Source organism: Urtica dioica, chromosome 5 (genome assembly GCF_054948205.1).
Source record: "Urtica dioica subsp. dioica isolate 48M chromosome 5, U.dioica_male_clone48M_v1_H2, whole genome shotgun sequence".
Taxonomy (NCBI): domain Eukaryota; kingdom Viridiplantae; phylum Streptophyta; class Magnoliopsida; order Rosales; family Urticaceae; genus Urtica; species Urtica dioica.
The window spans coordinates 30,255,213-30,270,265 of NC_142760.1; the positions used below are offsets into that span (position 1 = coordinate 30,255,213).

General features: G+C 40.3%; 2 protein-coding genes and 1 pseudogene across 3 annotated transcripts; 1 reads left to right on the forward strand and 2 right to left on the reverse strand.

The window, feature by feature from the left end:
- Positions 1-1,231: 1,231 nt before the first annotated feature.
- On the forward strand, positions 1,232-2,670 carry LOC149397823 (uncharacterized). Its single transcript, XM_089614921.1, has one exon. The coding sequence runs from the start codon at positions 1,375-1,377 to the stop codon at positions 2,542-2,544; it is 1,170 nt and encodes a 389-aa protein (XP_089471047.1). The 5' UTR covers positions 1,232-1,374; the 3' UTR covers positions 2,545-2,670.
- Positions 2,671-8,167: 5,497 nt separating this feature from the next.
- On the reverse strand, positions 8,168-11,781 carry TOC90 (Avirulence induced gene (AIG1) family protein). 2 transcript variants are annotated; one of them, XR_016297044.1, is made up of 3 exons: positions 11,613-11,781; positions 8,602-11,006; positions 8,168-8,312 (listed from the first exon to the last, which is right to left on the reverse strand). XR_016297044.1 is itself a non-coding variant. In XM_089614919.1 (2 exons), the coding sequence occupies exons 1-2, from the start codon at positions 11,737-11,739 to the stop codon at positions 8,755-8,757; spliced, it is 2,379 nt and encodes a 792-aa protein (XP_089471045.1). In that variant the 5' UTR covers positions 11,740-11,781; the 3' UTR covers positions 8,334-8,754. The 2 variants fall into 2 exon arrangements, 1 of the variants encoding a protein (XP_089471045.1); XM_089614919.1 differs by lacking the exon at positions 8,168-8,312 and having other exon boundaries at positions 8,334-11,006.
- A 1,481-nt stretch (positions 11,782-13,262) lies between these two features.
- LOC149397825 (putative calcium-binding protein CML35) lies at positions 13,263-13,946 on the reverse strand (annotated as a pseudogene).
- Positions 13,947-15,053: the final 1,107 nt, after the last annotated feature.

A 15,053-nucleotide genomic window follows, 5' to 3' on the forward strand; every position in this document is an offset into this window, starting at 1 on the left:
ATTGACTGATGAAGAGAGAATTTTGAGAAATTTTTTTTGTGGAATTTTTTCTTTGAAATTGTTTCCTCGTATGCAAGTGGTGTATTTATAGGAAGCTTTGGGTTTCGGGTCGTACGGAAAATTTGGGCCAACATGCTCTGAAGGGGTCTTGGTCACACAGATGGGTGTTTTCGTGGCCGAAAGGGCTGCCTTGTATAAGGTTTCGGCCACTTTGTGCATCATTTTGGCCACGTTGTGCATAATCTTGGGTACTTTGGAACCATAATTTGACTACTTCGAAACGAAATTTGGCTACTTATGGTTCATAATGCCCCGAGAGCACAAATTGGTTACTTCAAAGTTGTAGCTCAGCTAGTATGAGGCCAAGTTCGGCTACTTTGGAGCCGTAATTGTGATACTTTTAAGCGAAATTTAGCTATTTCAAGTCCATAATTTGGCTACATTAGAGGCATATATCGGCTATGAGAGCACAAATCTGCTACTTCGGGGCTCATTTCAGTTACTTTGAAGCCCTGACTCGACTACTACAAGACTAAATTTGGCTACTTTGGAGCCTAATTTAGTTACTTTAGAGCCTAATTTTGTTACTTTTGAGCCAAATTCGGCTTTGGGAGAACACATGGATTACCCATAATTCGGCTACTTCATAGTCAAATTCGGCAAGAGAACACATCAGCTACTTTAGAGCCGTAATTCGAGTACATCAAGGTCAAACTCGGCTACTTTAGAACATGATCCAACTAATTTGGGGTACAAATCAGCTACTCCAAAGGTGCAAATTGGCTACTTCGCACACAGCTCGACTACTTGAGACACGATTTGCCACTTCAGAAGCTCATTTCAACTTCCTTAGTATATCTGGTTCATGTGTTTTTTTCTTTTCAATGTCGTGTTGTCGCAAAAAAAAAATGATGACATAGCAATCATATCCCATTGAAATTTACTCGTTTCATCTTTTATTCATCATGTTTTTTTTCTCTAAGTTCTTCAATTTTAAATAAAAATAGTCAAAAAGATTTACTAAAATTAAGTTTATGTAAATACGCATTCCTTAAAAGTTAAAACTAGTATATATCTATTTCCGACAATGATTAACCATTACATATAGTTTTCTAGAAACAATATATAAAGAATACACGAAAATATAACATAATCAAAACCGAATTGACCAAGACCAAAATTTAATTAAACGAAGTAGTAGATACTACCTTATAGTATATTCCAAGGGAATGAATAGTAGGAGTAGGACGGAGAAAGGTAGATTTTGCACAAGGAAAAGAACCAAAAGATTACTTTAATACGTCTCTCTTCTCTCAGTCACACAATAATTGCAATAAAAGCTTGAAACGTTCTCTCTCTAAAAACCCTCCTCCAATGGACGACTCTGACTCTCCGACGAAGAAAAGACAAACTCCGAGAGTCCTCAAAGTCCTCGAAGCTCTCAAGCAAGCCTCTCGCGACCTCCGATTCCGCCCGAGTTTTCCTGACTCAGACGATCCCGACTCGTCCGCCATTAAAGCTCTGTTGGAGCTCGAGACCGGCTCAGAAACCTTCCTCTCAACCGACCCCAGCCTCTCTGTGCTCTCATCACTCCTCAGCCGCCTCAAGGACCTCGCTCACGCGCTCCAGAAGTCACGCGCCAAGTACGGACTCGTTCCGTTCCTGACTCGCCGAGTCTCGACTCGCTCGATCTCCATCGTCGCCGAGTCGATCGAGACCGAGCTTCAGGCGTGGATCGATCGCCAGACTATCGAAGGCCTGGTCGGAGAGTTAGGACTGGGATTGCGAGACGAGAAGCTCGAAAGCGAGGACGAGTTGATCGGTCTACTGACTCGGTTCGAGGACCGAGTCAACGACGGGTTCGATCGCGAGCTACAAGACCTGATTCTCAAATCGAAGATCTTCGCTCTGTTCGAGTCCGTCCTCTGCGATTCGAACCGCTCCGAGAGGATCAGAGAGCACTGCGCTTACGTCATCGGAGCTCTGATTCAGTTCAACAAGGACGTCTTCGTCGGAGAAGCTCTCATCGGACCGACGATCAATGTACTGGTGACAATGTCCACCAAGTGTTCGATGAAAGTCCTCTCCGATCTGATCCGCTCAATCAAGTCCCCGATCGTTGACCAGCTCGAATCCAACGGCGAGATCGCGAGGATCGCCGGGTTTCTGAACAGTCCGGACCTAGAAAAGCAGGTCCTAGGGTTCGAGTGCGCGCTCGATATAGGCTACTTCGGACGCAAGGAAGCCATCGACGCTCTGCTTGAGGAAGGTCTCGTCGAACGGCTCGTCGGACTCCAACGGTCGGATCTCGGCGGAGGCTTGGTCGTCGTCGACGATCAGAGGACGACGAAGAGTAGAGAGAATCTGCCGTTCGAGAGGTGTGTGGCGAGATTCGCGGTGAGCTTGGAGGTCGGAGAAGGATTGAGGAAGAGAGAGAAAAGGTCGTTTAAGCAACAGATTCTGGGGAGAGTGAGAGAGGCTTGTGACTCTGAAGCAGAATCTTCCACCATTGTAGCTGAGGTCTTGTGGGGTTCTTCGCCCTAGAAGAAACACATTTGGTGTATCAATTGTTTATTTGTCTGTTTTCATAATTTTGTTAGATGTATATTACAATAGAAAATTATAAGAAAATGCGTTATTCATGTAAATTATTCTTTTTTTTTTTCTTTTTTTTTTTTGCTGAGTGTAAATTATTGGGAAATTGCCGGATCTACTACTCATTTCAGTAGTTTGGACCAAAATATAGAGTTTCTTGTTTTGGACACTTTTAGTAGTTGCTTAAGTGAGCAAGTACATATTTGCCCTTCTTCTTCATTCTTCACGTTATCTTCTTCTTCTTCTCTCCTCACCCGCGCGACATTGGAGAGCAAACAGAGCAAGGAAAAAAAAAATTCCAGACCACATCATCCAAGCTCTCTTCCCGGTCGGCCACCCAAAATCATCACCGCCACCTTTCCTCGCCTTCCTTCTTCTTTTCCTATTCCCGCGCGCCACCACCGAGTCTCCTCCATCGCGCGACTCACAGCCACCGATCCTCCACCGCGCGCGCCGGCCGAGAGAAGGGAGAACGCTGCTGCCGCCGAGGCCCAGCTTGGACGCGCACCTCGACCACTCCGATCATCTTCTCCTTGCTTAGCTCTCTCGCGTGGATCGCTGCCAAGGAACGAGCCCAGGCGCGCGACCACCGAGTCTCCTCGAGCGCTTGACCGCCGTGAAGTGTGCGCCGCCGCGAGCTAGGAGAAACGCCGGGAGGGAGAGAGAGCTTGTAGAGGAGGCTGGATTTCAGGAACATAGAGAGGTGATGAGATTTCTTCAGATTGGAATACATGTTGATTAGGGTTAGGTTTTGATTTGGGGGTTTTGGTTGTGAACGTGTTTTGATGATTTTAGTTGAAGATTTGAATTGCCTTCGGTGATGATTCTTCTGGTTATGGGTCTGTTCTTGGTTTTGGACGAGTGTTGTTTTGGATTGGGTCTTGGCCGTGAGCTTGGTTTGCTTGTGTGTTTTTGGCCGTGAGCTAAGGTTGGCCGTGAGCTTGGTTTGCTTGTTTTTGGCCGTGTTTTACGTTTTGGCCGTGTGGTTCTTTTGGCTGGGAATTCTGAAATGTGTTGTTGTTGATGTTGTTGTTTAGTGTCTTGTGATAGAAAATCTGAGCCTCGGGAGTTCTTTGTGTTTTAGTTGATGAATCGCTTAGTTTGATTTGATGATTGATTAGGAAAATGGATTTGGGAGTTGATATTTTAATCGAGATTTGATATTTCGTTCGGGCTCGGGTTTCTGTTAGTTATATTTTTGTATGGGTCGTATGAGATTTCAACTATTGTCATTTATGTTTAGGAATCAAAGACGTAAAAAATACATAAATTACTGAAATTGTAACATATAATTAGTCATTCATCCATTATTGAAATACACTCCAAGTTTCAAAAAGACATATAATTAGTCATTAAACTATAATAACTGAAATTAGTTCCAAAAACACATACAACTATAAAAATTCATCCATTCTTCTCGGACAAAGGAACTGGACTGTTGCATGTAGTCCGATTGTGACCAACTTCTCCACATCGCGAACACTTCCTAAGAATAGGCTATTCCCCTTGAGAATGTATCCGTCTCTTCTTCGGTCTACCGACTACACGTGATCTGTATGTCGGAGGCTTGTCTCTCATTTATACAAAAAATATGTTCACTCTCATACCTGAATAAGAAAATTCAAAAATCAGAATAACTTTAGATTGATATGTATAATTGTAATAAAAACTGTGATAAATTGTAGACTTATAAGTCTACAGTTAACAACAATTGTAGATATCGACGTCTAGAGTTGTAGTAACTGTAGACTTATAATATCTACAATGAGACTATTTGTATATATGTATATCTACAATTACACCAATTGTAGATATACATGTCTACAATTCTTGTAATTGTAGACATATAGGTCTACACCTTCAGCTGTTGTAGACTTATAGTCTACAACTGTTGAAAGTGTAGACCTATATGTCTACAATTACAAGAATTGTAGACATGTATATCTACAATTACAATAACGACGTATGACGGGGACAATCTACAATTTTAGAGATTGTAGACATGTATATCTACAATTCAAGAACGCGAAAAAAACTCAAATGTCCAAAAACATGAAGAACAACACACAAACAAACCCAGCAACAAACAACACAGAGACGGCGGGTAATGGCACCAACAAACCCAGAACGACACAGACTCGAGAAGGATTCTCCAATTGGTTGAAATCGCTGAAGCTCTTGGTTCGAGATCGGTCGCCGGATCACCGGATCAACGCCGGATCGCCGCCATGAACAGCGTCGTGATTTAGAAACAAAGCCATGTGCTGAATCTCAACAAGGTTCATCCTCATGTGCTCACGCGCTCGAGCTCGTCGGTGGTGAGCGAGGACGACCAACATAAAAAGGTAAGCTTTTTTTGTATGTCAAAATGAACGAGAGAGAAAAACAGATGAGAGAGAGAGAGAGAGAGAGAGCTGTGAGAGGTGAGAGCTTTTTTGGCTTTATGAGCAAGTTTTGGATTAAAATGAACAAAATTAAAGGGCAAAGAGGGTAACAAAGATTTATCTCTCCTCAGATTGGTAGTATAATTGTCCAAAAACATGTACCACAACATTTTGGTCCAAACTTTCCAACTCACTACTAGTTGTGGCCATTTCCCTAAATTATTCATTTGTATCCGAATATTATGGGATCTATATATTTTGGATTCCTTTCAGCGAGACAAAGTTCTGAGCAGCAAAATTTGAGCGAGGCGAAATTAGACCTTTTAAATTTACTATTCATTATTTAATTAAAGGAAAAGAGGAGACTATAAATAATAATCAGAAATGTTACAGTTTTCTTCTTCTTTTTTTTTTCCACACAAAATGTTACAATTCAAGTGTAATGTATATATGAGTTTTGACACACACACAAAAAATAATAAATAAAGCGGGAGCTTTCCGAGGGAACCGGCCAGATTCCGGCCGGGATTCGCTGAATCGGAGCTCACCGGGACGAAACGTGAAGAAACCGTTATCGTGTCATGAACCCAATAGGAATCCGGCTGTTTTCCGTTTTCTTTTGCCTTCATTTGCTCAAATCTCCCCCTTGTATCGTGATTTCCGTCAACTTGACTGCACTTCCCGGTGGATTCCGGTCGTCACTGTCTACGTTTGTAAAAAAACCGAGGTTTTCGAGAGGTATGAGTCTAGGGTTTCGGAGATTTGGGGATTTTTTAATCCTAGATATGACGATGAATTGATTAATTTGATGAGAAATTCATGATTATTATCATGATTATGTTGAATTTAAATTAATTTGGTGATGATTGTGATGTTGATCATGTTTATGTTGAATTAAACTTAATTTGATGATGAATTGATGATTGTGATCATGTTTATGTTGAATTAAAATTAATTTGATTATGAATTATGGTGTTCGGTTCTTCATTCACAAGTGACGAGAGACACATCACGTATAATTAATTACTAAGTAGTGTGTTTTATATTTTGTCGTATGTGTTGTAATCAAGATTTGACTTTATGGTATTTTATGTTGAATTATATCTTAGTTTGAACTTTGTGTTTTATATTTTGTCGTACGTGTTGTAATCAAGGTTTGACTTTACGGTACTTTATGTTGAATTTTATCTTGGTTTGAATTTTGTGTTTTATATTTTTTTCGTACGTGTTTGTAATCTAAGTAATTTAATTTTGCAAAATATGAAAAAATGTTTATTATTGCCAAATATTTGTCTGAATACACATCGGGTTCCTACATTTTTGTCGATTTCTTTTACGGTAAACAGTTTCTTATCGGTACCGGTTTCTTTTTTTGTTTGAATCTCCATCGGTTTCCACTCGAATAAGCTGTTTTCCCCTAAAATTGAAGTCCGCTACGATAACGGTAACGGTAAAGTGATCCTTGTTTCTTGTTTCCGATCAATCATAGAAAAAATAAAAAGCTGTCTTAACTTTTGTAGAAAAAAAAAATTAATAATCATGTCTCACTTTTTTTTTTTAATAATAAATTGGCGGTAAGGTGACCAATGGTTTTTTATTTTAATTATTTATCGTTGTTTGTGCGCGTGTCAGTGTATCCGTGGCTGGAACCAAGTTGGTATATCTCTATATTCTCACGGCATGAAAAGTGGACACATATTTGTGCACCAAAAACGATAAAGTCGTTTGTGAAATGTCATACTCATACCAAGTGAGTGATAATGACTTACTCTCGAAAGCCTTACACGTAACTTACTCCCCAGTCAGTTAAGCCGCCAAGCCCTTGGTGAGCAAGTTTCGATTCGGCCGCCAAGCCCTTGGTGAGCAAGTTTCGATTCGGCTTTTCTTATTCATCAAACTTATATTGTGTTTGTCAACGAATCTGTGTTCCTTCCTACGATTAATCAATTTCTATTTGCTGCCAAGAAACTTTCACTAGAAACGAGACAACTCACTAATTCATTCGCCTCAAGAAACGTCATCTATTAATAATTTACCTTCACAAATACCATGTTGATTTCCTGAAAAAAAAAAAAAAAAAAAAAAAAAACAAAAAGAAGCTGATGAGCGAAACAATCAGAGCGCAAACAGAGAAACTTAAAGAGAGATTCATGCACGTACAAAAAATAAATATAAATTATTTTAAAATAATATATAATGAGAATATAGCAAACTAAAACTCGGGAAAAAAAAAATGAGTGCGTAATTCATGGATGAGAACGAACCAAAAATATTATGATATTCAAAATCGATCTTCAAACCTGATTTTGATATTATTCATATCGAAATTAAATTGGTAGATTTGAATTTCATGAGGGACTAGCTCTTCCTTAAGTCAAGGTGAAAGGGGCAAATAGAACGTCTCGAAGAAATTGCAATGTAATTCATCAAAGTGAAATGTACAAGGTTCGAGTTTCGAGGAACCGAGATCAATATGTATGACGAAGGTTGGCTCACCTGTTATTCAGGATCGAAAAGTGGCATAATATATTGCTCTCCCAGAAGGTCAATGGAACCTAGATCTTCTACATTCTTGCTTCCACAAAGACGATGTCAAACCCATTTGTAAAATTCAAATGGCACTTATACAGTGTCAAAGGGTTGTATTACACTAAAGACGGCGAGTATACAGCTAAAAGTGGTCAAGCCCGGCCTAACTCTAAAGCAAGTGAAGCAATTGTTTAGAGCCTCACAATTTTAAAAGAAGCTTTAAATTGGATCAAAGAAATAGTGAGGGAGGCAATGGAGGTTGAAACCGATTGTTTTGTCGTGGTATTTACCATATGAAGTGAAGGTCGAATGGTGTCTCTATTTAGTTATTACTCGTCATGGAGCCTAGAGTGATGACATCTGATTTTTTATTGTCTCTCTACTAGCTTTGTCAATTGGACTGCGAACTTCTCACGACATTTCTTCAGGTCTAGTCGATCAGTGGAACTCTTTGGCTGAGTTATCATTTTTATTATTAGCTGATTTAGCTTAAGCTAGATGCAATGATTTTTATTATAATAGTAAAATGTATACATTTCAAACCATGTTTTTTTCCCTTTTCCAAACAAACAAATTTCACTGTATGATATATAAATCGTTAGTAACTAAAACAAATGTCTCTCTAGAGTCGTACAGTTTATAACATGCATACAAGAGAATATCAAACATACGTATAAATTTATTAGCTGGAATTGCTTGCCACGGAAGATAGATCTTCAAAATTGTTAATTGATGTAAATAGTTCTTGTAATAAAAATTTATTTGCCTTTTAAAACATCGAGAATCTCAGAATATAGCCTTTACCTATTAAAAAAAGAAAACAAATGGACGGCAAGGCAAAATATTATGTTGATTGATAATGAGAGTACTACGGTAAACTTCGCTGCAAATATGACCACGCACAACAAATACATCTCAACAACTTCAATACCAAATTTCAACTCAACAATTTATTAGCACCAAATAGGATTTCTTGACCCTATTATCTATCCTAACTTCATGAAGCTTTTAGGAAGTATTGAACAATAACTAACACTTGTATTTTTAGGAGAGAAAAAAGAAAAAGAAAAAAAGATAGAGAGAGAAGTCTCACCGAGTCGCTGTACACTTAATTGCCTCATTTCATACAAAACCTCCAGCACAAAAAAAATGGTCAATTCTCATCTGGGTCCACAAAACTTGATCCGAAACTCCAAGATTAAGAAAACACATAAATTTCTTTTATTCGGGGTATAGATTATGCCTCTCATAAGCTCTCCTTCTCGTCGTCGTTCTCGTTTTTTCTTCTCCGAGAAAGGAATTTGAAGATTGTAAAAGCAGCGACCAGAGCAATGTGTAAGTGCTCGGAGCTACTCGTTTTCACGCTGATCTGGCCCATCTTCCGGGTGTTTATGTTCGCATTGACGGCCAATCTCCAGTTTCGGCTCAGTCGAAACTCGGACTGGAAATTTCCACCCAAAACCATCTCCTTGTTGAAGGACAAAAGGGTCATTGCCACGCTGACCGAGTCGTTCCTGACCGGATAGTCTCTTCCCCTCAAAGTAACTTCAAAGTTCCCACCATAAGCCACTTTCCCTTGACCCCCAACTCGACCGGCATTGACCATAAATTTCAGTCTTTTCCCGACCGAAACCGTGTCTTCGATCTGGGCACCAAAGAAACACTTGTTCCCGAGAGAGATCAACGAGACCCCATAGTCGGCAGTGTTGTGCCACAGATTCTTCAGCTTCGTGTCGCTGTGAAGTGTGCACATCAAGTCTTTTCCGGCGGACTGAACGTCGAGCCCGACGGAGTACGTGGCTTTTCCGGGTCCCGAATACAACGCGGAACACTCGGAGTTGATGGTGAAACCCTGTTTGTCTTTGCTCATCTGCCCGGTGATCGAGGCCGTGACGTCCTTGCTTATAGCCTTGGCCGTTTCGACGCTTATTCCGTCGAAACCAACGTCGTGATCCCATCCTTGAGGGTCGAGAGTCGGTCTCACGAGCCACTGATCGCTCAAAACCATGCCGCGGTATCTGTGGACTGGAAAATTCGAGTCGAAGCTCAGAGGGATTGCCATATCCGGTAGCGAAACATCTTCCGGAGATGGTTCTTCCTCGTTGTCGGGACCATCGCCGCCCGAATCGTCTTTTCCCTTGGAAAGCCTGATCTCGCTCTGCCTACGATACTCCTCCTTGAGCTGCTTCTTCAAGTAAAGAGTCTCTCTGTAGTCTAGCTCGTCGAGGTATTCGTTTCTCTGTGATTTAGAGAGTCTGCCGAACTGGGATTTCGAAAGAATCCGGATCGGAGGTAGTTGATCGTATTCTTCTTCTTCCTCTAATTCCGACTTCGAGAAGAAGCTTTCGTCGATTTCGTTGTCGGCACCGCCGGAATTCGTTGCTTGACGATGCCGAAGAAGGGTTGAGAGAAGGTGGGGAAGCGAAGGGAGCCGAGCCGCATTAGCGGGTCCCAGTTCAATGCTCTCTTGCAATTTCAAGAGGACATTGACATCACCGAGAACTTTAGTGCATATGCATAGCAGCAAGAATTGAGATTTCCAAACCTGTCCATTGGGAAGAATTTTATCTCCCGCGGAATTTCTCTTGCACTGAGGATGATTCTCGACTAAAAGCACGGGGTTTTCGAGCTTCGTGTCGGAGACTGCCTGGTGTATATGATGCTGCACTAAATCCGTGCAATGTGCCACGTAAGACTCGTAATTGACGGGAAGAGCCGAGGAAGAATGAGTCATGACGAGGATTGTGTTGAACCAAATGGCCGGACCGAATGTTTCGCTAACAAGTTTCAACAGAGGGGAGTCACTATAACCCACGCCAAAAAGGTCGAGACGGTCAAAGTACAAAACGATATCAGGCGGGGATTTTTTTATGAACTTCTTGACCGAGAGCAGAATCTTCTTATTTCTTTTGAGATTACGTGCGGATGGAGGCAAAAGACCGGGGGTATCGATGAAGGTTATCGTAAGCCCGTCGATAGATCCCACGATCTCCTGAACCCGATTTGTAGCTGGTCGAAATGCATTCGTCGTCGTTTTAGTCTGTTCGAAAACTGAATTTATCGTGGCACTTTTGCCGACCCCGGTTTTCCCGAGAACGAGTATTCTGATGGAGAATTCCGATTCGGGTGCGCTGGACGACTCTTGTTGTGCCATTGAAGCTCGGACTCTGTCGCTCCTACGCTTTATTCTTTTCAGATCAGATTCCTCGGCTCGTATCAGCGTAGCGAGGTGAATTCGATATGAAACTTTTGCAACCAGAAGGTTGTTCTCTGGTAGTCCAAGCCGCCGGAGGAGGCGCAAAAACTTTAATTGAAGCTCCTCAATCTTCACTAGCGGGTCTGTCTTTTTTCGGTTCGAATCCTGATGCGAATTGTCAGAATGATCATACAAAACCTGTTGCGCAGAGGTTTGTGGATCTTGTTCCTGATTATCATCGGGCGAGCATGATAATGCCTGATGAACAGGGACTGACACCAAAGCGGATCGGCCAGCTTCACCTGATATACACGAAAAATGATTATCCAGAGTTTCCTTCCTGGTTGCGTTGCGGACTTGAAGATCTTTTTATATATAAAGTTAATCTAATAGGTCAAACTCCTTATTGTCAATAAGAAACAGAAACAATTCTACTGAATGTTGCTTATGGAATGTTACAAGCATATCTTTCCTCATTTCAATAAAGAATCTAAATCTAATCATCGCAACCTAGTACAAAACAAAAAATAACTTGATAATGGAATTTGATTCCCAATCAAAGTTATTGGAATTAGAAAAGAAAACTGTTTCAATATAAACTCCTAATGTGACTTGGAATCTCTTACACTAATATATAACTTATAAAAAAAAATATTGAAAATATTAATTAAGGCACAGACTTTTGCTGAACATATCAAGTTTAATAAGAACCCTGTTGTAACTTGATCTCATATTCAATGCAATAATATCATAAGAAAGAAGATGTATCAAGTGTAGAGAATTAGTGCTCTAATGAATACACCAAAATATACATATTGATCTTAATATTTCGGGCATATGTCAAAACAGGTCAAAACCGGTGTCAATGCAAAACAAAGGGGGTTATTAGAAACGAAAAAAGTCGATACCTTGGTCATCGCAGTCTTCATCAAGAGGTTCCTCATTAAAAAAAGCTTCACCACCAGATAACGGTCGAGATGATACTACCGACTTGGATACGATCTGAGAAAAAACCCAATCTCTGATGCCCTTCATTCTTCTTCTGCCAAAACGCTTACAAATGAGAGCACTATTCCTGAACTACAAAACAAATGTACCTATTATCAAAGCACAAAAATATCAACAAGAAAGCTAATCTTTCTGTAGCTGAATTTCAAATAAGAGTTGGGAACCAAAAAAAAAAAAAATTGAAAGTTTCTCTGATAAGTAAAAGGGAATTCCATATTTCAATTATCGTAACAATCTAAATGCAAAAATCTGAAATAAAACCCTCAAATTATGCTCTAAAAATCTCAAATGTACAAATCAAATACGAATTACGTCCTAACCGCATTATAATTATACAATCTGAAACCGAAACATCAAATAACAAATGAATATTAAATAACGAAAGTACCATAAAAGCACAATTTTTTCACTAATTACGCTAAGAATAATCTTTTAGCATTAGTCCTATGCTATATCTTTCTGAATTTTAGTGTCTATATATACATATATAAATAAATTGCAGATACAAATACAAAATAGAGGAATTACCTAATGACGAAAGGACTAAGCGGGTTTAGCTCCAAAATTTCGACTATAACAAGCAGTGAAAGATACGAACTATCACTAAATCCTCCAAAGAAAGTAGACCACCTCCAAAACCCTAACACGGGAGATATTACTGGGAATCTGAAGAACACGGACTCTAATCCGAAACCCAAATCGTTAATTGAGAGAAACACGGTTCCAAGTCGTTCAGAAATTTGAGCACCGATGTGTAATCTAAGAGCGACGAAACTGTAATGTTCTCATATAGAGAGAGAGACGAAGAAGCAGAGAAGTGTAGACGAAGAAGAATGAGAAGAGATAAGACAGACGAGAAACACAACAAAAAATAGATATGTATATAAAAATTTAAAACTAAAAAAGGAAAATAAAATAAAGTAATAAAGAATCGTGCGTGTTTCTGAGTGGTATCTCGTGTATTGAAGACCACGGTAATCTTGGCGGTTGTCTTGCCACGTGGTGGAATGGGAGTGTGCGCTAAATACTTGTCGATCGGGAAATGAACATTATGGCCCTTTTTTTTTCTTTTTTTTTTTTTAGGAATAAACAGTTATGTTCTATTCTAAGTTTAGAACATAATACAGACCAATCAATACTCATCTAAAATCAATTTTGTAATAGTGTTCGCTACTACCTAAAAATATTGATTAAATATTTATATTTTGAGATTCAAAGAAATACATATTTTTCGTAACACTAATCTTGAAAGTTTAATGATCGAAAGAACTACGATCAATAAGTTTAAATTTTATGTAAACTGTGGTGGGTAGAGTGATAATCGGACCGGTGTTCGAGCAAAGATAATAAATAAAAGCGATGCAATATATTTGTAAGTTATTTGATAGCGCCTTTCTCATAATATATCAAACTGTTTATTTGATAAATAAATTTTTACCCTCCTTTTTCACTTTTCTTTTCTTTGTTTATCTACTTTTCTCTTACTACGGTTCCTTCCCATTAAACTTCCCATTCCCACTTTTTGTGAAAAAAACGCAGCCAACAAAAAATTAGGGATCTCCTTTGTCGTTCACAACCCACAGCAATGAACTCGTCTCCATCGTCGTGACTAGACATGAGGAGAATCCACTTCTCTCCCCTGACCTGGAATACGTTGAGTGGGGTTGAGGAGGATCCACCACGATCACTAACTTGTCTCCGATCACGGCGTAAAAGTTGGGAAGCTCCTCCGCTGAAATCTTCCCGTCGTGATCGGCGTCGAAGAACTGGAAGGCCTCTCTCAGCTCCGAGTCCTCTGTCGTCGAGGCAATCGATCCGGCGACTCAGCTCACCAATGCGCGACCCTGAAATCGCCCGCCACCACTATCGCCGACCTCGCTTAGCATCGCCACGACGAGGCCTACGTCGTCACAGCTGCTGAGCCAGCTGAGCAGCAACTCTAGATGTCGCTTTCTTCGTCCATGAGCCGAAATAGCTCGCGGGGTTTGACTGCAGGGGAGATGTCGGAGAGGTCCCCGAAGGTCTTTAGAAGGACGTTCTGCAGCATGACAGAACCGAGAACCGATCCCAGACTTGAGGTCGGACGTCAAAGAGGAGGACGATGACGTGCCAGAGTCGAACGACGGCGGATGGGATTTCGGCAGAGATTCCTCGGAGCCGTCTTTCTTTTTTCATTTGAAGAGACGTTTGGGGCTGAGAATTATGGATTTGGGGCTCATATTAACGAGCTTCATGTTGATAATTTTAGAGATAGAAATGGAATGAATAAAATAACTAAGAAGAAGAAGAAGAGGGGGATGTATTGTGAATTGTTGTGAGGAAGAAGATATGTAAAATTATATTTAGAGAGAAGACGTCGCACACAATGTAAATGCAATGTGTTCGACAACTTGGTCTGATGCAGATAATGGATAATAAAATAGACAGTGCGTAAAGTAAATGACACACAATATGTTTACCCAGTTCGGTGCAACATCACCTACATTGGAGGCTCTAAGTCAGTGAAAATGATTTCACTATCAAGTAGTCAATAGTACAAGCAATGGACTTATATGAACAACGCCGGAATCAATGCCCTAGAACTATTACTACAAGTGATAACCAAAACAGGGACTCCCCTGAATTTGAGACCCCTCTCAATTCCACTATTCAAGCACGCTCTAATGCTTGGTCATCTTCATTATCAACGCACGTGAAGACTTCAATCACGCAATCACAAATCTCAATCTCACAGACACTCGGACTTCTGGAATAGTGTTTGGAGAATTACACCACTCTTATCAAAACAAATAGTCTCCCAGTCCGTCAGTCGTGCACGTCTAGGGGGTAGCACTCAGTTTTATAGCAGTCATACAAGTCTGGAAGTCAATCTAGGTTTTCCTTGCCCATAAACGCGTGAAGATCATCAAGGAAAGTCTTCAGCGATAAGATCTGGCAAAACAGGAAACTTGATAGAATTACAGTCTGCGCACAAAGAGAAAGACGTCTCTACAAATCTTGAAGCATGTTGTCCGACATCTTTCCTTAACAACTTGCAGTAAAAAATAAGCCAACACATAACGTAACAACAATCTCCCCATTTGGCTATTTTTTTAGGCAAGCACTTCTAGAGCAGTTCTTAGTCAGATAAATTCTCAGTCAAAATAAATGACATGATAGACTACCTCTCCCCCTGATTGCCACAAAAACATACCAAAGGCAAGGATAAACCAAAACAAGGGAAGGAAAATATCTGAAAAAGCACACGAAAACTGAAGCAAACAGAAGATAATCACCACAATCAACATAGTCTGAATACACATACCGAAGAGGAGAGCAGAGGCTGATCACAAAGAGAAGCC

Bases quoted from the DNA above. Each gene is read 5' to 3' on its own strand.
- LOC149397823 (XM_089614921.1), top strand. From the start codon at position 1,375: ATGGACGACTCTGACTCTCCGACGAAGAAAAGACAAACTCCGAGAGTC.
- TOC90 (XM_089614919.1), bottom strand. From the start codon at position 11,739: ATGAAGGGCATCAGAGATTGGGTTTTTTCTCAGATCGTATCCAAGTCG. The intron at 11,007-11,612 runs GTATCGACTTTT...CGTGTATATCAG, and splicing joins TGAAGACTGCGATGACCAAG to GTGAAGCTGGCCGATCCGCT.